The following is a 25,682-nucleotide window of genomic DNA, read 5'->3' as shown; positions in this document are numbered from 1 at the left end:
TGTGGCTCGGAATATTTGCTAACAGTTCTCTGTAAAGTACAACTCACTGCCACCAGAATTTGAAGTCTAAATGCCATCTGATTGCTAACTTTGCTCCAGGTATACCATCAGGTTTTTAATGATGGTATCTCCACTTTGCTGGTAAAATATATACATCATATGTTATATGGAGTTTTTTTGTATAATTCAACTACTTCAACTAAATCAAAAATTTGTGATGTTCAGTTCACTGGAAAAAGATGATGAGGTATACAAAGGCACCAAACCATTAGGTCCTAAATGGGGCACCCTTGTAGTTGACACTTGAGCCCCATGTGCCCCAGAGAACTCAACTATAAAATTGAGTTAATGCTGGAGCTGATTTCTCCATGAAGAAAATGCCTTAGAGCTGAACTGCTTTGCAGTTGTAGCTCTACTTGTATAAAAGATACACCAGTTGGAAGTATATGCTTGCAGTTATAATAAACACTGCAGTCAAAACATCTTCAAAGGCTGGAATGATTCTGAGAGAGCAGCTGAGATGATTGAGTGAGTTAAATAAATGTTGAACTAATGCAAACAAAGATGAATCTGAAAGCATCAATTTTCTCTTGCTTTGATTTAATTGAAGGTGGATAAAGCAGAAGTTAGAGGTCTAGATGAGCCATACTCCAGGTCCACTCACATTCTTTGAAAATAAACTCAAGGCTGGGGACTTGTCAGTTTGTCCTTGTAAATTTGTTGAATGCTTTCTCAATGTTTTGTTTAAAATGCATTTCCCTTTACCTCAGAAAAATCTAATACAGTGTGAATGGTGTATAAAGCTGAGAGGAAAAATTGCAACTAAATTTCTTTTTAATATAAAGAAAGTCTACTGATGACTGCTTTAAAGAAAGTATGCAGGAAATGCAAACATTTTCATAGATAATTGATGAGACAAGGGGAAAAAAGGATAAAAGTTGAATGGTTATGATCATACTGAAGGAAACTTAGAAATCTTATATTTTATTGTCAATATTGTCTGACAATTATTTCAAGAACAACCTCAGTGTATCTGTTAGGAAAGGTGCAATCAGCCCTGCTTGTTGCAATGACTTTTTCATTGGTTTTTAACAAGCTGAAGTGAGATTATTTGGAACTAGATTGTGTTGATGCTCCCCTGTGCCCAGTGCTCCCAAGGGTTCTGTTTGACTGCACTTTACTTTTCTTTTATACCTCCCCAATTCCTCCCCAGAGTTCAGCAGCTTTACAGTTTCCATGTCTGTGTGGCCAGTGCAGGGAATGTTTCTCTCCATGGCCTCTTTTCTCACAGGAGCCCTGCCTGTTTTACCTCCATGAGCTGCTCCTTTCTTGTCTCTGACAGACACCTCTGCCTCTGAGTTTGTGCACTTTATCTTTTAAGGCTGTCTGAGGATGTGGGCTCATAGAAAGGTCCCAGTGCTTTTGGGCATGACAGATTTTAGAGTACGGGGGTGACCCAGAAGAAATGGAAGAGTTTAGTGATCGACCAAATTACTACAGAACCACATTCTTGTTTGCTGTTGAGATACTTGACTTAGCTGTATTGTTACACCACTGAAATGTGGAAAATTGTTAGATGTGACCTGTGCAGAAAAGAAAGCAGGATTTGGTTGTAAAATTCTTACTCTTTGAATCCTGACAGCATATGGGAACCTCAACTTATATAAAAGTATCACTGAGGTACCCTGAATAACAGAACACAGTATTTATGAGCTGCCCTGCTAAACTCACATTTCCATTGTTGCTTGACATTTGTACTGTAACTCTTGTGGTCTGCTCCTCCATTCCTTTGTCTGGACAGACACCCATTTGGAAAATACAAAGTGGAACCAGTTAACACTGAATGATCTTAAAACTAGGTTGAACTTCTGTTTTCATCGGGGAGGAAGATGATGCCATCATCTAATTTGGTTGATCAATAGCCCTGCTGGCGATAAGGTTTCAGAGCTTGTGGTTAAAAGCTGATTGCACTGGATCCAAAATAAATTTGATCTATTGGTTTCCACAAATGTAGCATAGCCCGGAATGATGTTTCGGTGCTGATGCTTAACTGGTTTTAATAATGATGACAGACTAGACTGGTGCCTGCTGTGAGGACACTGTAATGCATGAATGCTGAGCACTTATGTTTTTTACAGTAGTGTGGAGCTGTCACTCCCTAGCAAAGGTTCATTATTCTAAGACTGGGAAGCATTACAGTGTTTGCTGAGCAAGTGTAATGACATCTGTCCTGAAAGCAAGCTTTGATTCTGGTCTCCTAGCAAGACAGAGGTACTGGCAATGATTAGACTGGATTGTTAGTTGTGGCTGGAGAAGTAAATTCACTGAAAAATGAAGAGTTCTGTGGCCAAAGTGCACAAAAGTGTGCAAGGCATGTTTCTGATAGCCATTTGGGCATGTAGTTTTAGAAAGGATCCAGCTGTGTTCTTTCTTCATGCTGGGTGGGACCATATTCTGCTAGGGAGATGGACTAAAATTTAACTGATGCTTTCATCTCTGTTTCAGTGACTATATAATGGCCACGAGACCCACAGAGGTCACTCAGTCACCTGAAACTGGAGACACAGTCGAAGAGTCCACAGGTAAGCAGTTGTTCTCTGAAGGTACAGCTGATTTGGAAGATTTGTTTTCTTCAATTAGTCAGGTCTGTAGTAACCTGTTTTGCAGTGTTATTTTTTTGGGGCTTCTTTTTTAGTATGAAGAAAATTCTGCGTGTCTTTGTCAGCTGGAAAAGATGATTTAATGTGCAATACTGAAGCAACATATCCTGTTGGAGGATATTCCTTTTGAGTCTGACTTGGGTTTTAAAAGCAGGATTTTAGAGCTTGAAGGGCTGATTGAAATATCTCTGGAGAAGTGGCCGGCACACCATTTGGTCTTTCTCTCTTTTCATTGGCTAATATTTTGCAGTCATCTTAGATGTTTGTGTTTTAAAGGTCATCTTGCTTTTTCCTTTAGAAATATATTTGCCACTATCAAAATATTGTTAGAAGAGATAAGCAAATGGCAAAGAGACTGTTAGTTGAACTCCACTTGGCAGATGGACAGAGGTGAAGAAAGTGTATTGAAAGATGCTCAGCACTCTCTGGTTTCTTAGATTTACTAGTTTGTCACTCAGTCTAGTGCTATCCCAGCAATCTGGTAAGCTTGCGTGGTGCCCATGCATGAAAATTTTGTACTCAGGTTCACTAGAGGATTCAGGAAAGAGATCAGATTCTGGCCTGGGTGATAGGAAAAGTAGAATATGGCTCATGATCTGAAGTGTTGGCTCTAAATCCACCAGGAATATTTCTGACCTTAAATGAACAAAATTTTAAATAGTTAAAGGCTGCTGTGCTGTTGCCAAGTAGTTCAGGAGACCCTTGGCTGGACCTGGATAAAGCCATTTTAGAATTTTCTGTTTACTTCCAAAGGTAATGAATGCCTCACCTTTCCCTCTTCATAATTAGCTCATGATGTACAGGCTGTAGGAGGCTAAAATCCCACCCTTCAAATCCAGCCAGTTAGACTGATTTCTTGAGGTTTGCTTTATTGTCTGTAGTGCAAGGCTTCCAGTGCATGCTGCTCCTCCTTTGTGGCAGGAACCAGGTTGCTGTCCAAAAACTGTCAGCATCCAATTTTGGTGGCACTGAATTCCATTATTTTATTGCCTGTCTGCCAATATCTGGTATTTTTATGAAGCTAAAATCATGACACTTTCTGAGAATCTTGTCTATGGGTTGGGGTTTTTTTTCTAGGTGTTTTTAATGTTGAAACTATTTAGTCCTTGGATTTGAGGGTAAAAAAATATAGAAAATACTTCCTGACTGCACCCTAGGAAGTAAGAGACCATAGAAGATCCCCAGATGAATGGTTTTAATTTGATCATTTGGGATTATCAATTTGGGAGATCATTGACCTCCCAAATCAGGTGTTCCCCATGCTTTTTGCAGTTTCAGTTTTTACACTGGAAGAAGCAACCTTTTCTTTTCTATCTTGTTATAGGGAAGAACTATTCAAAGAGCAGAAAGTTCTGAGTTAATTGTCTCTGTGCACAGCAGACACAATGAAATAGGCACTACACATACCGTAAAAAGTACAGAATTTACAAGCTTTACAGAGAAAGGAAAATGCTTGTTTTCTGTTATAGTTGGCTAAAACATAGCATAAGCAACTAATTTTTGGGAAGAATTTTCATTTTTAGGGCAGTAACCTAGAAATTTAGTATTTTATTTTTAATGCCATAAAACTGAAGATTGGCAACTGTAAGATTTCAAAAATCACCAGTGGACGAAGGGGAAATATGCATAGTTGTTTGAGCTTGGATTTTTGTTATGCAATGATTTTTTTTTTTCCATTTTAACTATTAAGGTCCTCTTGTATTTTATTGGTTCAAGTATCAAGTACCAATTGATTGTTATGTTGGGCTGCTTCACAGTGCACTGAGATGTTGGCACCTTTAGCTTAAATGCAAAACCAGAGCACAGCTGTTCCCAGCAGGAAGCAAACAAGAGCATTGTCTTTCTGAACCATGTTTTTTTGCTAAGTGCTCTCTCATAGAACAGTCCCACAGTTTTCATCTGCATCCAGCACTGAGTGCCTAGTAGTGATTTTATCCTTTTTTACATAATAATATGGCAAGAACTCTAGAACTGCAGGGAAACTTACTGTCTTCTCATTCATCTGAGGCAACAGAATGTTTGCAGCTGAGCAAAGCATGGTTGAAGAGGAGTTATTGCTGGAGGGGATGTACCCCACACATCAGTAATAAATTAGAGTCTAAAGGAGGCACTGGAGTGACTGATGTGTCTGCATCAGATACTCTGTGTTGCACAATGGTACAAGTGTTGGCCCATGCCAGCTGGGGATTGCTCATTGGCAGTGTTTGGAAATCCTTTCTGTAGCTCCATTCTAAAGTTAGCCCCACTTCTGATCTAGACAAGTATTTGGAGTAGTACCTTGGCAATGTTTGTTTTTGTGGCAAGACTTAGGTCTGCTTCTCCCAAACATCCTTAGGATCACTTGTTGTGTGGTGGATTTTTTGGTGTGGATTTTTGTCTTGTTTTGGTTTTTTAACACTCTCCTGGTTCTCTGGAAATACCAGCATCTAATTAAGCTCATCAATAATGCCTGCACTAGAATCCAGCTTTCTTTCTCTCTGTGCAACTGACAGTTCACCAGTGTACATGACCAATGTACATGTCCTTGTTTCTCATTTAGATAGCTTTTGAGTTGCAGAGCTCTATGCCTGTCTCAAAGTTTGGCATTTCATTCTTTGAGTCATTGACTGTGTCAGCAGACATTGCAGAATTGATAATTTTGGGGAACTGCTTTCATTAAACTCATTAAACTTTTGTTTTGCCTATCTAAGATAAACCAGATCAGCTTTGACAAATTTCCTGGAAGAATACCACACACATTGTCTAGTTGCTGATAGGAAAGACGGGAATGGTCAGGATGTGTTTCTAAAGGCTCTGAAGAACACATCATGCTTGTTTTATTGAGAGGCTCTGTGCTTGCTGTGTGACCTGTCTTCTCTTGCCAGTTCTTGCTACAGGTGCAGCATGAAGCTCAGTGAGCCCTGTGGGAATATTAACAAATCCCAAACCCTTGGGATTAGCTCTGTTGTGGGGGCCACAGCAATACAAGCTGTGTGTTTCATTCACTCATTGCCTGATAAGCAGCAGTGGAAGATAAAAAGCCTTCCACTGATAAACCCTCCCTAATAATAGCCACGTCCCATTGGTGCTTGTGGGGCTGCAGGGAGAGTTCACTTTCCATGGCTTGAAAGACACTTTGGTCTCAGGAGCAGCCCAGGTCACTTGGCCAGCAGCTGCAGGGCTTTGGTGGCTCTGCACAGGGGCAGCCGTGTCACCAGGCCGTGTCACCAGCCCTGGGGACACTGTGGCAGCGTCCTTGTGTGTCCTGGCACGTGGTGCTGGCACTGGGCTGAGGAGCAGCGAGGAGACAGGGGAGTAATCTCAGAATCATTGTTTGTTTCTCAAAGTGGCCACTGTCTGATGCAGCTGCGTGGTGGCAGTTCCAGCCCAGATAAGGCCCATTGGCAGAGATCCCTGCACGTACAGGGCACACGTTGAGACAGAGCATCACCAACTCAATCACTGCTGGGAGAGGACAATAATTGTCTGGAAATAATGCCTTGCTTATGAAGGAATCCTCCAGCTGTGGGCATGGGTTATGCCAACTGCTGTAAAGTATTAATTGAACAATGAAGCTGGCTCAGATGTGCAATGATGTTATTGCTCTGAGTATGTATTTAAGTCAATCTCAGGAGTCTTAGTACAATAGTTTGACCCAAACCACTCAAAGTGACCCCTCAGTGTAAGGGTCAGGGATGAAATGCAGGACTTGTGTGCTGAAAGAAATATACATAAGAATGCTGAAGTATCTTAGATCTTATTAAAAATAAAAGATTGGTGATGTTTCTTGGTGAGATTTTTTTTTTAGTTCTTTTTGTATTTTCATTTAGACTGTGGAAAATCTGAAACCAAATGAACAGATTTCCAATTGTGTTCTTAGGGCTGCTCTGTTTGGGACTTTTGTGTCCTGAAAGACTGTGTCTTAATTTAAGTTTTCTTCACTGTCCCTGGAGAAGTTGTTCATTTTATTCTGGGACAGTTTTTTAATGTGGAAACATATTTTGTTTTTGGAGTTTATTAATTCTTTTTCCAGTTTCAATCTTTTGCCAATGTTGAATGTCCTTCAGATGTTGTCTCCTTAGAGCACTGAATAAAGAGTAAGCAGAACTAAACCAAACTAAGTAAAGAACCTTAATACCTAAAGACATTGACAGCAAATTTTATTGAAGATACACCAAGCATGATGACTGTTCAGTTGTAGATAGATACATTCTCTATATAAGATTTTTTTTGCATAGACTGGAACCTAGGTAGGCACCACTATTGTCAGCTTAATGCCAGTGCTGCTTTATAGGAACCAAATGTAAGAATCGAAGCTTCACCTTTCACTGGACTCCAGCACTGAATTATTTACAAAGGAGCTGACTGAAACTGAATGGGCTGCTCTAGCTTTGGGGCTTCCTCCAGAATTTAAGAGATAGCATTACCCAAGCTAGGCAATACCACCAACTTTCATAAATTTTCTTTTTTTTTTTTTTTTTTTCATGTTGCAGGAAAGAAAAAATCCAAATTTCAGACTTTCAAGAACTTCTTTGCCAAGAAGAAAAGGAAAGTACCTCCACCTCCCAGGGGAGAGAGTAATTTAAAACCTTGCCAGTCCAGCAGCGATGTCAGCATTGCTGTGCTCAACACTACTGCACTTCATTCACCGAGGGAGGCTGGGTAAGCTGGCAGGGAAGGAAAATAAATAAAAGTGGACCTCTCACAGCAGCAGGATGAAAGCATGAGTTGGCCCCTCAGGAGCAGCCTCTGTCCAAATTTGTGCAAAACAAGCCCTAATGCTGATGAAGGAATTCCAGGAATTTCCTCTTTGCTGGTGCTTGGAGACTCAGCCTGGAAAGGAGGGGGAGGGCAGCCGGGGCAGGGGTGACCCAACCTCTTAGTGTAAGAGTGCAGATAGCCCAGATTGCTTTGATGGTTTTTAGTGTTTGAAATCTGTCTAGGAGGGTCTGAGCAGCAGCAGCAGCTTTACAAGAAGAGGATGATGACTGAGTGCTGCTAGTACAGAGAAGACGTGTGGAGCTCTGTGGGTGTTTTTCAGCATCAGTGATGCCCTCTGTCACCGCTGCAGTAAAAAGTATTTCTGGTATATTATGAGTGTGTGATTGCTTCTTCAACTTCCATACCTAGCCCTTTGGGCATAGATAACAACTGAAGGGCCCTGGTTTTGTGTCAGCCACCCCTGGAGGGCTGTGCCTGTAAGGGAGGTTTGCAAGCCCATAGGAACATTTCTCAGCTCTGGAATGGTGTCAGTGCAAACCGATGTCCTTTTCTCAGTCAGTGGGATACAAGCTGTCAGCTTGCACTGCAAACACTGCTTCACTGATAATCTTTAGACCATCAAACTACACAACTACTGCCCATAGAGTCCCATCATTTCCTCTGCTTTGGTTCCTTTGGGAAGCTTGAATGTCAATACACATGAATGAATTGAGCATTTGTATAGGGAAATCAGTGTGGACAGGCGATGGCTGAAACATCTGGGCTTTAGTTAGTGCATCTTTAGCTTCGGCAGAAATATACATATGCATATACACATATGCGTATATATGGAATTACATGTGCATATATAATATTTACAAATACATATATATGGAATATATGCCTGGAATTACAGAGGAATGTAGATTTGCATATAAGAGACTGATCTGTACTAAAGCTGAAGTTAATTCTATATTTAATCCTATGGTTTTTTGATGACTGACAGAAGAAAATACAGTAATTCTCTTGCCAGCACATCTGATACATATACAGAGAGAGGAAAAAAAGACAGAGATCTTGTACTGGCAGTCTCAAGGAGACCTCAGTCCTTATGGGTAAAGAATTCCCCATATGGAAAGGCAAATACATCTTAATGCACATGCATTCTTTGAAATCAATAAAATATGCGTTAATAGTGAACATATATTGCAGTAAATAAAAGCTGCATGACTGTTTTTCTTAATGCAGTAAAATTATGTCTTGCCTATATGGAGTACCTCTCATGCTGAAAAGGACTATAAAATCAAACACAAAAGGACGGGATGTCTTCATTAATGAAGAAATAAGGCAAGTGCCTTGCTTGTGTGTAGAGCTGCTGTCCTGTAGACTAACACAGACATTAACCATGATGTATAATGGGAGGAAGCACAAACTCTGACCTGTGCTGTGAGAGAAACAGCTCTGATTACCTTTGACACAACATAAATTTAGAATAAATTTATTTTGCCCTGCTGTGAGGCTGTGTATAACTGTAGACTGACTGACTACACCTTTGGGGCAGCAGAAGGGTTAGTCCAGCAGCTAGAGGAGGTGTCTCTGGAGATGTAAAGAGGGATGCAGGAGGCAAAAGAGTCATTTGTTTGGGGTTTTTTTGCATAGTGTATTTATTTAATGAATGTTCACAGTCTTTCTTGGCTTTCTTCTAAATAAAGAGAGAATCTATGGTTAGGAAAATGGCAGAGACCTCTTCTGTCTGATTTCCTTGCAGTAGAGCTTTGACATACGGAGTTGCTCTTGTCAGAGTTGTGTTCCTAATCATCCCCTGTTCCCCAGAGTCAAACTTTTAGAGGCAAAGCATTGCCTTTGCAGCATCTGAGCCAAGGAATCCTTGTAATTTGCATTTGTTGATAGTCTCATGGCCAACAATGAGAGAATATTCTATGATGCTTTCCAGTTCAAGACTAGGATGAAATCCTGGTAGAGGCTAACCTTGTTGTCTTTTGGACAAAGTAATGTACAAATAATACCTGCCTATGCTGGTGGAACTTGGTTAATAAATTATTTGGGGCCTTCCTGGTTGTGCCACTCAAGTACAAAATTTGCTCTGCATAACTTAATAGCCCAAGCCCAGTCAATCTCAGTTAATTACAACTCAGTTGACAGCTGCTGTGGAAACTCATCATTGCTTCACTGGGCTGAACACCCAATGAGCACAGAAACAGAGAACAGAAAGTCTTACCTGTGTACTTTAACCTGGCCATTGATAGGTCTGTAACTGTAGCCATGGGCACCTGTCCCATCCACATTTTTTAATACACTTGGGATCTGATTATATTTAGGATGTGGGTGAATGCAACTGGTTTTATTGCTGGACATGAGAGGATTTGAGTCAAGTTTGTTAACATATCAAAGTTAAATTTTCTGCCCACATTTACAAGAAGGAAAATAACAATCCACCATCTTTGGCAGGTATGAAGCACACCAGGCTGTAAAAGCTGTATCGTGAATGTCCCATTTTAGGCACTCTGCCACTGAAGGAGGCATTTGTCCCTTTCTGCACCTTTCTTAGGGTGGTTTGCATCCACTTAACTCCTAACATGGGACCTAATCATGCTGGACTCCCTCTCTAGTCAGCAAACTGACCTGTGTGTTCAATGCAGATGCTGAGTGCATTGCAAAGGGACGTCTGCCTTTGATCAAATGTGTTTCTCCTCTCTTCTGAGTATAAAGGAAGCAAACAGTGACTGTCTTAAACCTGCACTAATCTGAAGTTAAGCATGGTGCATCCCACTCTGGCCTCTTTATCACCCTTCTGCCCTGGTGCTGTGGGGAATGTACCCAGTGCAGTGACCACTCATCCTTCCTTCCTTTCCAGGCCCAAGGGTAGCATGGGAAGCAAAGCCCTGTCCCATGACAGTGTCTTCATTTTTGAGTCTGCACCAGGAAATGTGACAGGTGACGTCTTGTCTCAGGAAAACATACCTGGAAGAGTGAAAACTCTGCAGGTGAGAACATCATCCCCCTATCAGCAGTGCTGCTTTTTGTCAGCTGTCTCCCAGGAAAGTCTGTTGCTTGATTCCTTTTGCTGTGTGCCTTAGGATTTTGCTGACTGAAGTGTCTAAAGCCAAATTTGCTCTTTTTGGATCTATTCTGCCTCTTGGAAGCTGAATTTTTGAGCAGTCCTGGAGCTTTCAGCCTTCCCCAAGTCTCATAGTGAATGATGTGAATCCAGTTTGTGAACTCTTGGAAATTTTCCTTATTAAGTGTGTCCTCTTCCAATGGGATTTATGTTTTTTACTTCATAGCTACTGATTTTGGGTTAAGGCCATTTATTTATACTGTAGTGTGTCCCTTACACTGTTATTCTTGAAATATTATTTGTGTTACTCTTTTTAGTAGTTCTGGCTCAGATGTTTTCATTATACATGGTAGTGCCAGTGGCTGTGTAAGTGTGTGGGATGATGGAAATGTCAGGATGCTCTGACAGCTTTATTTATATAATTATTCTTTTGATTTCTGCTGGGTCATTTCCTTCTTACAAGGCAATACTGAACCCTCCTTGACAGATCCCTTATGAACTGTTGATTATATTAATTGCATTTCACTAACTGACCAGCTTGGAACACTCAGATAAAAGTTTAAGGTTTTTCCAGAGACTGAATACAAATGGCTGATAAAGGAGCCAAAGGTCATTGAAATTCCTCCTCTGCTTAGTGTGAGCTTCATGTTGCAAAAGACAATTGAGTCACATGTTAAGTAATAGAAGATGCACAGAGGGACTTGTTCCCCTCTAAGAGTGCAAAATAGGCAAAGCTATTTTTTTTTTTATAACTAAAGGAGTAGCAGAAGAGAACATGTTTGTGTATTGCAGAACATTGTTGAGGGGAAAAGCTCTTTTCATGCTGTTTGCAGTTCACTGTGCCCTCTCCCCATCCATCATCCTGCACAGTAATGTAATACTGCCAGCACTATTTTTGTAGCTCTGACAGACAGGCTTTTTCTGTGAGCTTGACTCTTGTCAGAATAAAAGCCAAGCAAAAATAAAAGCAGTTACTTTCTTAGCAATGTAAATTAACTTCTACCGGTAGAAGACGGAATGCAAATTCAGTTTCCCCCACACCAGTTTGCTGTCTGCATGTAATAAATTTAATAAATCTAAGACAGGAAGTTGTGAAAAGAGACCAAAGCAAAAATGACTTTCTGTCTTTTCCTTCCCATTAAATGCACACTTATGTTGTATGCCTTGTGTTGCCCATATATCAAAGTATTGCAATATATTGCCCATAAATTGGAAAAGAAAGCTGTTTGAACTGGGGGGGGGGTGTGGTGTTAGACATTGTGCTGCCCTGTGTGGCAGCTAGTTCTATAGGAATTATATTGCAAATGAATCTTACTGAATAAGATTCACTAGCAGCTTTTTGGGTCTATTTTACAGGAGTGTAAATGACTGCACAGATTGCAGGAAAGCACAAAACTAGGCTTAAAATTACCCAATATGGTTTAATAAACAAAGAAACAGAAAAATTATGTCTGCATGTTTATGTTGGGAATATTCTGTTGAGATGTTTTCAGTTGAAGGACAAAGTTTGTGTTCAGACCTTGTTTCTATTCCAGCTTTGTTACAGCTGACAGACTTAAGCCAAGAATTTTAGTAATGGTGTTTCCTGAGATCTGAACATTTTTATTTTGAGGGAACATCTGGCTGCTTGTGAGTTTGCAGACTTTGTTGTATTTTTCTAGGGTCAGGGCCTGCCAGAACATTCTTTTGTGCAATCCTGGAGAAGAATCCACACACTCTTTTACAAATAAAGTTGTTCCTGGCTGCTGTTACCAGTCTTGCTGTAGACATGACCAGGATGTGATGGTGGGGGAAATTAACAAGCAATTCATTAGGGTGGACCAGAAATGAAATTAATTTGGTATTGTATAAAAATTGTGACTCAGCTACTTGTGTGGGAGAGGGCTGTAACAAGCTCTCAAATTTGGAAGGGCTCTGTGAGGGAAAGGTGACTACATAAATCTGAGGTTGGGAATGCTGACTGGCAATACTTTGTGTGACTAAATACCTAAATTTGTGTGACTAAAGAATTAAATCTAGAATTTTGAAAGTTTTTAATTTAAATTGAGTTAAACTGTAGTAAATTTTCTGGAATGATGAAATTCCTGTCTTCTTTTGTTAAAGTACTGAATAAAACTGATTTTAATTTTATACCAATGCCAGTTTTAATGATGGGTCCTTGATGAATGTAGCTGGATAAAATTTTATTAATGGCTCTTTTCTATGAATGATCTGTTACTTCAAGTTCTTCTGATAACTAAAAGATTGTGCATATCTAAAGAAGCATGTCCAGAACATCATCTTTAAATTGTATCATTGAAAGATTATGTTCTGTATTTCAACCACAGCTTCAGCTGCAGCAGAATGTCAAACTTGGATCACCTCCTCTTGTTATAACTGGGAAAAAACTGGAAGATGCAGGTGCTGTTTCTGAAGATGATGGTTTACCTAGAAGCCCTCCTGAAATTTCAACCCTTCATGAAGTTCTGACAGATTCGCCAAACAAGGTATAATTGTCATCTCACCCTAGTGAGACCATCCAGACAAAATCTGCCTAGAGAAGGGGAAGAGCATTTTGTTTGTACATGACAGTACAGATCAGTTAAAACCAGAATAAATTACCTAGATGGATTGTGGACTTTTCACTCTGAGGTATACCTAGAAATTGACCCTACAAATACCCTTTCTGTGTAGATTTTTCCACGCTTTAATGTAGACCAGGACTCTGACCTCTGTCATTAGCAAATGCATGATTTTAGACTTCAGTGAACTTGTGAAAATTTGTAAATCTTATGATTTTAAAACAATAACTTAAAATAACTTTATAAAATGTACTGCCTCCTGTGGTCAGCCTTCCTGGCATATCTCAGTGCAGGAGAAATCTCCCCTGCTTTATGTTTGATGCCAATGAAGAAATCAAACCCACTGTGACCCAGGCACCCCGTGACCCTTCCTTTATTTTTCCTCTTGTGTTTTCTCATAATTAGCACTGGATATCCAGCTCAAGATAATTCAGTGTGATACTTCCCTTGACTTACCCTCTTCCTCATTTTATCCCACAGTCCTCCAACCCTGTTCAGCGTCATAGCTCTTTGAGTTTAGGCGGGACAGACAGTGAAGATGAACAGGTAAATAGCTCCTTTTCCTGCTAATAAAATCTGGAGTCTGTATGGAGCCAGTGCAGTAATTTTTGTTTTTAAAATTTATTCTGGGTACAGTGTATCCTAGGAAACAATTCTTTAAGAGTCCAGAGTGAGACAAATGATACTTAAAATGTACCTCTCAGGGTTTTCAATAAGAAATAAAGACAGGCAGAAATCTACTGGTAAGTGGGTTGTGTGAACAGCACAGAGGCAGCTCTGTGACACAGTATGAATCTGTAAAGTTACACAAAACATTGGACCAGGCAAAGCACTTCAATTCTGCTCCCATATCCCAGGGCCCTCATTCCAAATAATCACACCTTCCCATCAGCATGGATTGTGAGCAATGCCCTGTATCTCTCTTATCATGGGAAATGATTGCAGGACCAGCCTTTCCTGATGGCAGGTATTCCATAGGAAAGGGTGTGTTTTAATTTGCAATTTTCTTTGGATGATAAATGACCATGAGAAGCAGCAGGTTCTGCTCTCAGAACGACACAGTCCTTGACCAGATTGGAAAAATTTGCAGAGGTCTTATTTTCTGATGTACCTTGACAGTTTTTGTAGATGAGACATGAAGATGTTTTCATGATATTTAAAACTCCATCAGCATACATGTTTGATATGCTGTGTTATATCCTAAGCTTAAACAAAACTAAACTGCAAATGCCAGTGCAATGGCTATGTGTCACCCAGCTTTATGAATGAAGCTTCTTTGGCAAAATGTCTGTGACATCTTGCAAGTGTTCCAGGAAGTTTAATCTGCATTTCAAAACAGTAGCAAAACCACTCAAACTTCACGTTTAGGGGGCTTTTGTACAAACATTTCTGTAAACCCTTTATTTTGATGGCAAAATCCTAGGTTACTGCTGTTCAGTTCCCCAGAGCAGCATTTCTGTGAGGATGAGCTCCACATCACTGTCTGGAAGATGCTTCTGATCCACTGAGAAGCATTTGATTTTCCTGAAAGTTGATCTTGAAAGAGAAAAGTGGCTATGGCAGCTTTCTCAGAGATAATGAGGAGCTACTTCTGTGTCTTTTCAATAATGTATTTCTGCAGCGGGTCACGTTACTGGGATGAAAAGGCAGCTGTACAAACGGCAGGAGTGTCTCCTGCTGGTGTGTGCATAAACTGCAAAGGGCTTTGCAGGTAAGAGCTGGGTGGGGACAAGCTGAGAGGTATTTCTCTTTCTGTGTTAAATACCCGTGAACACACAGAATCGAGTCATCTCTCTGCAGAGGTGACTTTAGACACGCATTTTAAAATGAGGATTTATGTCCAAAACTACGGCCATTTCAAGCTTCTGAAATGGAACGAGCTAGCAAAGGAAATGTTCCAGAGACGCGGGGGAGTAAAGCAAAAGATATACAGCATTGTATTTCTGTTTTACAGATACCTTCTGGAGCTTCCTCCAGGCCCATCAGTCCTTTATCCTCTGCCACTCAGGGGACCCCCCTCTCACGGGGCAGCAGCTTCCTTCCTGTTGATTTTACCATCCCTGCCAGTCCCCTTGGCTGCCTGGACACCTCCGCAGCCAGGCACAGGATTGCCATCAACCCTCGGAAACAGAAAGGCTTTGCCAGCAAGCATCAGCTGCCCCTCCAGGTGGGTGTTTTCTGGGAAAGAATCACTGGGCAGAAGGAAATGACTGTCAGTTTTAAATTATTATTTGAAATATTTAACTTTCTTTTTTGTTTCCTAGCCGTGTTCCTTTATTTCTTCCACTGGAAGAAGGGAAAACACCTCTTTTGCACCAACCAATCAACCAACCAACTAAAAAAGACTCTGAAAATTTCAATATCATGGAAACTGAAAAAAAAAGAGCAATTTTTGGTTTTCACGATTTAGCCAAAAATTGTGGGTTATGGTTCATTTGTAAAAACACTTCTGGTGTTTGAAAAGCTAAATGTCAGTTTTAAGGAGGCCTAAGTCTATTTTTACAAATCTAGTTCTTAATTGGGATAGTACATTACCCACAGTGTTGGTAAATTACAGGATGGAGGTTTTGTTTCTATGATTTGAGTATTCATAGAAATGCATGTGTATAAACTACAATTTTTGTGCATGATTCTTTAATTAAAGCATCTTCACTTCTTTAGGTGCAGCAGCTGGAAAATGAAACATGTCTTCCTGCAACTCCAGAAAGGAAGGGAAATTCAACAGAATTACTTGAGAGTGACAAACATAAAAGTGATTGGGAAGGTAATGAAGGCATAGATATTGCTACTTTGGGTGCTTGAACTCTTCTGCATAACACGGTCAGGACCTGTTTGAATTGTTAGTCCTTCCAAACTAGGCATTTTTTGGTTCTATAACATAAAACCAATCCTGGCTGCTAAATTGTTGTGATGGAAAAAATCAAGTACACTCATCAAACTGATGCTGAAGTGGTGAGCTTTGAGGGCAGCACTCAGAAACACATGAGCTGAAAGCACCATGGTCAGAAACACCTGCCCTACACAGCTGGCTGGACCTGAGTGTGTGAAACGGAGTTCCTTGGCACTCAGAAAAACCTTAACCTCAGCATTATATGTTGTGTGTGTCAGGTGACTTTGATTGGCTTCTATTTACTGGATCTTCCTTTGCCACTCACCCAGAGAGAATTTTCCCAGTCATTGTGGATGGCTTTTCTAAGCACACACATGCAGAAATGTCTAGAGAAATCTGACTGGTAGTCTTACAGCTAAGGGTATGCACAGGAAACAACTAACAGCAACTAATGTGTACACCTGAGACAGACAGCAACTTTCACTCCCTGGATTAGGTATGTTCAAACTAAAATTTTATTAGTCCCTCACTTGGACAGCCCATTTCTAAATAGGCTCTGAACAAGCTTATTTATCAGTCAGCAGTGCCCAGACATGGGGCATTCCTGTTAAAGGACTGCACTATCTGGAGTGCATACAGATGGTGTCTGAATTGCAACCTTTAAGTGCACACTCTTTTCCTCTGTTTAATATAGGACTACCAGCCCAGGTGGGACACTGTGCAAAGGGAAGTGCTTTTAAGGAGACACCAGGTGTAAAAACTCCCACTGATGCTGCCTCTGACTCGTGTGATTCCACGCGTGTGGTAGAAGACCCCTGTGCTTGGCTGCAAGAGGATGGGTGCCCTCCTGGTGGGGGCCATCACTACAAAGGAGCCACACTTCTCCTGAGGCCTGAGCCTCCTCCAGGGGACCTGCAAGAACAGCACAGTGCAGGAGAGTTGTACTCTGCAGATGGGCCTGCTAAAGAATCAAAAGTGCATCCTCAAAGTACCAGTGCTGAAGTACCTGAGCTTCCAGAATTGCAGCCACTTGAAGGAGAAGCTGCTGTGTCTCCAGTCACACCAGCAGCTGACTTGTTTAGCAGTGGTGTGGAAACAGTGGGCATGGATGTATTGGCAGATGGTGCACAAAGCTCCTCAGTAAATTCTGTGGATCCAAGCATTAAAGCCCAGGAAAAGGGGGATCTACTGTTTATTGGCAAAGAAGAGCTTTGCTTTGGTACTACTGGGAATCCTTCCAACCTTGCTGTCTCAGATACTGCACTGAGTACTCCACAAGCTGCAGTAGCTGACTCAGAGTCTTGTTCTGACATCAAGACAGTGGCTGATTTGAGGTCTGAAAAGAGTTCAGTAGCAAAAAATGACAAGGAAACTCCTGAAGTTATGGAATTTCAGTTATCCAAGAACAGTGTAGGAAAAAAGACAGACTCTGCTGCATCTGTGTCAGAAGCAGTTAGTGTGGTACCTTGCAGTAAATTGGAAGTATGTTTTAAAGCAGAAATTATTCCTGTTTCAAAGGGTAACCAAAGCAGTCAACAGGCCAACACATCATGCATTTCTGAAAAACTTTCCATTGGGTGTCTTGCCTCTTCAAGTTTGGCTGGCTTGAAGAGTAATTTATCTTCTGATGCTGGCAGTAAGGAGTACCAGGTAAGCACTACAGCTTCTCACAGTAAAACAGCAGAAGGCAGTCAGTCATCAGATGAAAGTGTAAAAAGTCCTCTTAAGACTGCTTCTGCTAAACCAGTCAGATTTACCATTGCACCAGCGTGGCAAAGGTCTCTCTCAGGGGGTTCAAATTCAAAGGAAGATTCCTATTCCAGAAGTTCTCCAACATCCCCTATAAGACCAGAGTTCTTTGAAGGAATGACAAAAGAACACACACGTTTTGATGCAGTTATGCAGGAATCAGCAAAAGCCAACTCAGATAGATTTGATCGAGATTGTAAGGACAGAGATCTGCATTTGAATTATTTTATGGGGTGGGCTGACCATGAAACACCCAACTTCGAGAGCCCATTTGGAGTCAGACTAAGAAGAACATCATCTTTACTAAAATACCAGAATGAAAGCCGTGTAGAGCCTCCAAAGCTGATCCCTCCAGCTGCTCCAGCTGCTTCTTTTGCTTCAGTGAAGGAGGATCAGAAATTGATGGGCATTGGGAAGTCACCTCTAAGCCTTCCTGTCAACACAAAATCAGTTGTTAAAAAAACAGATCTCCTAGAAGACAAAAATACTGCCAAGACAAGATCAGAAGAAGTGGCAAAGAAGCAAAATGGTTATAAACCTTCAGGTATTTACACTGTATTTGTACCCAAACATTAGAGAAAACAGTGGTCATGTAAAGAGCCTAGGCAGAGCAGCACGAAAAAGAAAATTAAAAATCCTCTTGGCTAAGCACCAAATTCAGTCTTGAGTTCATCACCACTATAATTTAATTGGCTTGATGATTTGGCCAGTCAAGAGAATTCTTGGCTTATCTTAATGAAGGGTGTGTTCCAGCAAGAAGAACAACAGAATAATTGCTTAATGCCTCTGAAACGTTTCTGGTATTTGTGTATATAGTTGGAGTTTTAACACAGATTTTTAAAACTTGCTGCAGTTTTAGTTAAAAATTCAGACTGCAGCTGCTCAAACCATAACTAGGAGTTGCATTAAGTGAGATTATTTTTTAAAAAATTACTTAATTTAAAATATTTTAAAAGTGACAAGGAAGCCTGTATTCTACTGCCTACATGAAAAAATCATTACTGTAGTACTCATTTAATCTACAATGGAAGGATGTTGTTTCAAAGGCAAAATCCATTTCACAGTGATCTCAGTGGGACATCTGCTATTGAGTTAGACAGAAGCACAGTTGAGTCAAAAAAGGAGAATAAACAGAAAAACCAGTTATTGCCAAGGACAAAATCATCAGGGAAGGTAATTTTATCTCCACCATGTTCAAAGACTATTACAGATGCTGAAGGATTTAAAATGTGAAGCACTAGCTTTAGGCTGACTTGACCTAAATACCTTCTTTACTTCAAAAATACTTCTTTTGTAGAAAAAGTCTCTCCATATTTGGAAACTGCTTCCCCTGAACCAGCTTGGGTCTCTGTGGCAAAGCTGAAACAAAAGGGTTTCCAGGACCATCCTCTTGCCAAAGAACATAAAGATGAACACAAAGTGGATCAAGGGGAGGTAGAGTACCAAGTAATGTTCATGGGTGTGAATCCTGCCCCAGGTCACCTGGGTGCTTCTGCAGACTGTTCAATATTGTCTTCATGGGAGGTGTGTTGTGAGCACTTTTCAAAGAGAGCTTTACATGCCTGGCCTCTAAAACACTGAGACAGACAAGTGATGCAAGGGAGCAAATGCCTGTGACTGCACTGTCACTGATTCATTTCACAGCTGGATTTTCCTGTATGCTCCTTTGCACTGCTCAAACCTGAACCTTTTCAGAGCTTTCTTATTTCCCAGAACTTATTTATGTAGCTGCTTTGAGCTGCATTGGCTTCCTCACTGCTTTTTACCTCCCTCCAACAGGCTGTTCCCAAACATCCTTGCCTGGCTTTTGCTGGATTTCCAGAGGCAAGCGTGAGAGGTGCAGGGTGAGCTTTATCAGTGCCCATGTGTGGCAAGCACATTTCTCTCCCTCTCAGGATTTTTCATAGAGGTGCACAGAGAGAAATGAAAGAGAAAACAATTTCTATTGCTGCTCCTTGTTTTTCCTATGTGGAATGTGTTTGGAGAATTGTTTACCTGGAGTGAGTGCTTGACTGGATTCTGGTGAGGATTGTTTGAGCCTCATGGCCAATCCAACCCAGCTATGGCTGGACTTGAGAGAGGGTCATGAGTTGTGGGAGAGTTAGAGTCAGAAAATTTAGTATGTAGTTTTAGTATCTTCCTTTTATATAGTATATTAATGTATTTTAGCTATAGTTATAAGAAAGAAATCATTCAGCCTTCCGAATTGAGTCAGACATCATAATTTCTTCCCATTGGGATCACCTGCATTTACAATACCCATGGCTGGCAGTCAGTTGCATTCTTTTCTTCTCTCCTCATGCTGCAGCCAGAGGTGTGTGCTAGTGAGGGCCCTCTGAAGAAGAACATGCCTTCCATCTCTCAGGACAAGAAAACACAAACCAAGGCCAGTGTGTCTGCAGCAGCAGGTATTCTTTTTCTTTATATAGAGGCTACAATTTGCACCAGTGAGTGGTGTGGGTGGCAGGGGATGGGGGAAGAGAGACATGATTTTTGTAATCACACATTTTTGTAAAGCACACTTTATATAAGGCCTATTCAGACCATGTTTTTTGTATAAGTCAACATAATGGCTTGTTTGCTCAGCAGAGAAAACAAGTGAGGAACTCTTATCTCCACTGCCAGTTCATGAAATGGCATATAAACAGTCTGGTGATTTATTACTGGTCAAGATGAGTACTAAAGAATAGAAGTTGAAGTTGGAGAGTGTCCAGAAGAGAGCAGCAAAAAAGGTCAGGTCTTCTAGATCTCCAGTCAGTCAGGAAATGCTGATAGGAGTGGAGTTGTTTAGTCTAGAAAAGACAACTAAACTTTCTGCCATAAAGACTACTCTTTATGGCCAGCATGAACTTAAAATGCACCAGGGGATGTCTAGCTTAGATGTTAGGAAATACTTTCTAACAATAGGAGCAGTGAGGTGCAGAAGAGCGTGGCTTGCATATGGAGAGTGTGCAGTTTCCATGGCTGGAGTGTTGGATAGATAAAAATGTATCAGGAATAATTTATGTAGAGTCAGGTTCACCCTCAGGTGAATACAGAGGCTGGATGGCCCCTCTCCTGAGCACTTGGCTCTGTTTCTTTATATTAAAGATGCAGGGGAAGAGTGTGACTCACTTGGTGACTCACATTAGCTCTTCCAAGGCTTCTGCTGGGCTGCAGCTTCTCCCTCCCTGCGTGCTCAGAGAGGTGCCAAACCTCAGCCACACGCTGCAGCTGGGTACAGTCCTTCAGCTGTAAAAGCACACTGGGAGCCATGGATTGCAAATCCTGCCTAAGTAGGTAAGAGATGCAGCACTGTGCCACACCTGTGGCTTTTCCATTGCAGACTCCTGTGGCTGGCAGAGTAAGAGATGCTGTCTGGAAAGAGCCCATGCCCCTGGCCCCTTTCTTTCCCTGTGTAATCCAGCAGCACCCAGAGCTGTTGTACTGGAGATATTTGGCAGTACCTTCGTGCTGCTCCCTGTAGTAGTTCTTGCTAGAGCTGTTAACCATTGCTGAATCTACAGGTCCTACAAAATTAGCTTTCTCCCTTGCCACAGCAGGTGACTGGCTCAGCGTTTTTGCACCAACACAGAAGCTCTGACGTTGGTTGCAGCTAATTTTGTGTGTGAGATTGAAATGCCACACCTTTTAAAAAGGATTCTGCTACAGGCCTGCCTTGTCTTGGTTTTAGGTGCAAAGTGAGAGATGAAACAAACAGGCCAGAGGTCTTCCTTTGAAAGGCTGACTGGATTTCTATATATTGCATCATCCTAACCTTGGAAGCCCAGCAGTCTTTGGTCAAAATTCAGAGCTTCAGAAATTGCTCTGCTACTTGTTTACTAGAACTTGCAGTCTTTGTGGTGCTTACAGCAGAATTACAAGTTCTCTGATTTGGTTCCCATTAGCACAACCAGGATTTTGTCTACTTGAAAATGCTGGTGGTGGAAAGGATGTAAAGTTAATATCCAGAGGAGTTATTTATTTGGATTGTTGTGCTTATTACAAAGAAGGTTCTCTCCCAGTATGGGGAAATGATTTTCAAAATCAAAATTTCAGTAACACCTGAATTCCTACCTTGTCTTAGATACTTCAGAAAATTTCTTGTATGAGCTGCAGCCTGTTTAATGGACAGTATCCTACCTCCAGCATTCCTAAGCACAGTTTGCCTCCTGCAAGAACTATCAACCAGCCAGAACTTTTAAAAGACCAGAGACCTTCTGTGTGAAAATAGGGAATTACTTCAGCTCTGCTCAAAGAGCTGATGGACATTTTCCATTGATTTCAGTGAAAGCAAGATAAAGATTCTTTTACTTAACATGGCTTAGGCCATTGAAAAATTTCAGACAACGTGAAAGGAGCAGGCCTTTGCTAAATAGGAACTCAAAGCCATCAAAGAAGCATTATCTGTGTTTCTACATCCTTTGTGACTATGACAGTTGTCTGTTAGGTTGCATCAAGAGGAACCATCAAAAATCCTACCATCATAGTTTACAAGTGAAAGTACATAAAGCAGTGGTTTGATTCCTACCTGGTATTTAATGATATTGCTGGAGCAATATTTGTGTTGGCAATGAAGACTAAAAAAATCTTTAAGTCTTCTCAGTATTGGAAAACATAAACTTTTAACTCCACAGCAAGCCTGGGGTAATCTTTATCCTTCAGCTATTTTGTTTCTGTTTTCCTAAATACTCAGAAGTCTTATGCTTTGTTTTTCTTGCTCTCACAGAGCAAAACTGGCCTGTGGAACTCCTTGCTGTGCAGTTTAATAGAAATCAAGAATTTGAAAAATTAAGAGATTAATTAACCAAGAATCTGAATTAGACAAATAACTGGGGCTATAGTCTTCACATGCTTGAAGAATTTTGAAAAAGTCCTTCATTTATTTGGGTTTAGACACTTGCTGTTTGGACTGGGGAGCCAATTTTTTTTTATGGGCACATTACTCACTGTTTAGTATCAATTTTCCTGTTGCCATGGCTGGTTCTCACCATTGCTGTAGCTGGACCAGAGAGTGCCAGCAATAGCCAATTAATAATTCCTTTGTCTTATTGGTGAGTCACAAGCATTTTGGGCTGTAAAACAGTGTCTTTTGAGAGAAGAACATATCTCTAGACTTCTAATGAGTGATGTGTATCCTCTCGTGGGCAGGTAAAGTTGGGCCAGTTTCTCAAGAAGCATCTGTGGTTCCTGCTGCTGAAAGGGAAGCAAGGCTCTCCTCTAACCTGGCAATGACACCCTGCAGTCCTGCTGAACCACCCTGGCTGTCCCTGGCCAAGAAGAAAGCCAAAGCATGGAGTGAAATGCCCCAGATCGTACAATAGCAAACGACATGACCATCCTTCTTTGCATTGCCAATAGCTGTGTTAACTCCATTTAATCCCTTCTTTACTGTGACCATTTTTTTTCTTTTGAGAAATAAGAGCCTTAAAAACTTTTGATCAGACTGTTGTATAGAAAGACATAATGAAGAAATGCCATTGTGGGCTTAATCTGATGTATTAGGAAGCTGAGCATTTTCCTACTACCAGACATTAGGAAAATTTGATTCATTTTTATATGCTTACACATCTGGTGATGATGTTCTAAAAAGACATGCTTCAGGCTATTGAAACATTTCTCTAGCAAAATATGTCTTTAAAGTTTCTTTTAAAGAAACTTATTCTTTTAAAAAGACTGCACTGTATTTGGTATGGTTTGGCTTTGAGCTAAGAAATGAACGTGTGCTTTGAAATATTCACAATGCTGGGCACTGACGCACTGTGAGTCATGGACATTGATGTCATCACACTCCTTTTCTAGAGCTCTACCATGGGCAGCCTGGCTCTGCTTCAGGCTGTTCATGATGTGTTCTGTGATAGCTGTAAGGTCCAAGCACGTTGTGAGCTGGAGTGGTTCTGGCTTTTGTGGGAAGTCTCAGTGCTGTTGCTCCTGTGCTTTGCTCACAGATACCCACTGGAATGCCCCAGAGCTGCACACCAGCTCTCTCCCATGCACTGGAAAACCACCACACTGTAGCACATGTCTGCTTTTAGTTGTACTTTTAGAAATCTGGGTAAATTAAACATTCTATTAAAAAAAAAATCCTTCCTTTCTTTAATTATGGCAAATAGTGATTTTTTTGTGAGATTCCTCAGCCAACTGTCTCTCTTGAAGAGTGTGTTGGGGTGAGAACTTGCTCTTTAGAAAGTGGCATCTTCTTTTCAAGAAATGCCACTCTCCATGTTCATAAGGATATATATTTAGTCAATGGTATGTAATGTTAGTCATAAAAGGGGCATCTGCTTTCCTTCTTGGCTCATCAGTCTTTAATCATTAACTCAAGATCAGTCTGAGAATGTGCAGCTGGAGCAGGATTATTCTCTCAGGGCCTGGCCTTGCATTCACTTAAACTCACAAAAGTTTTGCTATTGACTTTGAAGGATACAGATATTTGAAAAATGAGCTTTGTGAAATTATGCTGGTGGCTTAAGAGACAGGGGCACTTACTAGTCCTTCCAGTTCTTGCAGAATTGCACGTTTATGTAGTTTTTGTTTACAGTCAGTGCAAAATTTGAAGGCTGATTGACTGTTTTTTAGCTGGAAAGTTGTTAGCAATTTTTAAAGGAAAATATTATCTATTGATAGGATTAACTGCAAACCAAAGAAAATTGGTTTCAGATCAGCTCAAGCGAGACTTTAATCTTCCAGTTTTGGCCTGAATTTAACATGTAGATTTTGCAATTTGAAAACAGTATTAACTAGGAGCTAGACTGTGATTTTTTAAATAAAGGTGAAAACTTACTTGCCCAGAAAGGCTCAGAATCTATAGATACTATTTATTCTGGGTTAACACCAGAAAGAGTAGGAGTTTCACTTGGTAAGGAAACAAGGAGTGGCTTGGTAATCAATGCCTGTTTTGTAACTTCTTTTTCTCTGCTTTAGGAAGCATATATTTCCTTACAAAGAACTGAAACGTTTGTATTTCTCTGAAACTTTTGAGTGTAATGTAAAATAATTTACTCAGCTTTGATTCCTGGAGTTTTGTACAGTTGTCATCCCACCAGAAGCTTACCAACCCTGTGTAAAATACAGACCTTTCTATATTTAGCAAACTCTCTTCTCATGCTGTTAATGTGGATTATGATTCTTCACCCAAAGTACTGCAATGGATAATATAATCTCTTTCCCTGTGTTTTTCTTTTGGTCTTAATATTGTTCCTGTCTTTTATGTTTGGTATGTATATATGTTTTTGTAATCCTTATCTTGAAGGATCCCCTTTTGTATTCCATTCCCCTGTTTGGTTTATTAAATGCTGTTGCCAGTGATGATGACATCATTTCTGGGAAGAGGGATGGATGGCCATCATTCATTCAGGAAGAAATAAAAACAGGTCTTTGGTCAAAATTGACTCTGTACATGGATAAACTGCATAGATTTTGTTTTGGGGTCATTTTTTGTAACTTAAGACTGATCAACACAGCTGGTCAGGTGAAGGAACTTTTCTAAATCTAAGTTTAAAACATCATGAGGCTGCTGATGGCTCTCCTGTTGCTCTGGAGGTGTTGCTCCTTCAGTGAAGGGTTGGTTTGAAGGCAGGCACTCAAGATCCTAGGAAGCCTTGAAAAGACTTTTTGTGTGTGTTCAAAGAAGCTGCTCTAGGAGATTTTTGGAGTGCTTTAACAAAGAAGGAAAGCACTAGAGAATCGTGTGATGTACATTTGAAATTGTCTTGCATTCTGGATTTCTGCAGTTAATGTTTTCATGTCTCTGCAGCTAACAGAACAAAAAGTGTGTACAGAAAACATCAAAACTGAGTGTCGTGTAATCACAGGAGGTTGGAAGTGGGAATATTAGATAAATGTTGAAAGATCAGTGATTTATTGTTGCATTTACAGAAGTTGGTAACTATTAGCATGGTTTTGATTTCCTGTTCTAGTGTAATTTTTAAGTGTTCAGTGAGTAAAAACAACTAATATAATAAGCTCATTTTGGGTGATTCTTTTCAAGAGGCAATCACTAGCTTTGACAATGAGCTGTGTTGAAGTGCGGAGCTCGTTGCAGAATGTCACGGGGAGGTTCTGTGGCTCGGAACGCGTGGTGCAGGATGCAGAAGCTGTGCCTGAATTCCCTGTGCCTGACCCGGCTCCGTGTGACAGCAGAG

General features: G+C 40.7%; 1 protein-coding gene across 3 annotated transcripts in view; it reads left to right on the top strand.

The window, feature by feature from the left end:
• KIAA1210 (KIAA1210 ortholog) overlaps positions 1-24,844 on the top strand; it is a 37,296-nt gene extending 12,452 nt beyond the window's left edge. For 2 of the 3 annotated variants that reach the window (XM_077786517.1, XM_077786518.1), the window contains exons 2-13: positions 2,506-2,582; positions 7,133-7,301; positions 8,589-8,687; positions 10,216-10,345; positions 12,747-12,905; positions 13,461-13,526; positions 14,935-15,147; positions 15,642-15,744; positions 16,505-18,103; positions 18,857-18,993; positions 19,868-19,967; positions 22,690-24,844. In XM_077786517.1, coding sequence (XP_077642643.1) covers positions 2,506-2,582; positions 7,133-7,301; positions 8,589-8,687; positions 10,216-10,345; positions 12,747-12,905; positions 13,461-13,526; positions 14,935-15,147; positions 15,642-15,744; positions 16,505-18,103; positions 18,857-18,993; positions 19,868-19,967; positions 22,690-22,862 — 3,025 coding nt within the window. In that variant the 3' untranslated portion in view covers positions 22,863-24,844. The remainder of the gene's footprint in view (positions 1-2,505; positions 2,583-7,132; positions 7,302-8,588; positions 8,688-10,215; positions 10,346-12,746; positions 12,906-13,460; positions 13,527-14,934; positions 15,148-15,641; positions 15,745-16,504; positions 18,104-18,856; positions 18,994-19,867; positions 19,968-22,689) is intronic. The other variant, XM_021548351.3, reaches the window with a different exon arrangement.
• The last annotated feature ends 838 nt before the right edge of the window (positions 24,845-25,682 follow it).

The sequence above is a fragment of the Lonchura striata genome, chromosome 14, assembly GCF_046129695.1.
Source record: "Lonchura striata isolate bLonStr1 chromosome 14, bLonStr1.mat, whole genome shotgun sequence".
Lineage (NCBI taxonomy): Eukaryota > Metazoa > Chordata > Aves > Passeriformes > Estrildidae > Lonchura > Lonchura striata.
This window is presented reverse-complemented; position numbering and strand designations above follow the sequence as displayed.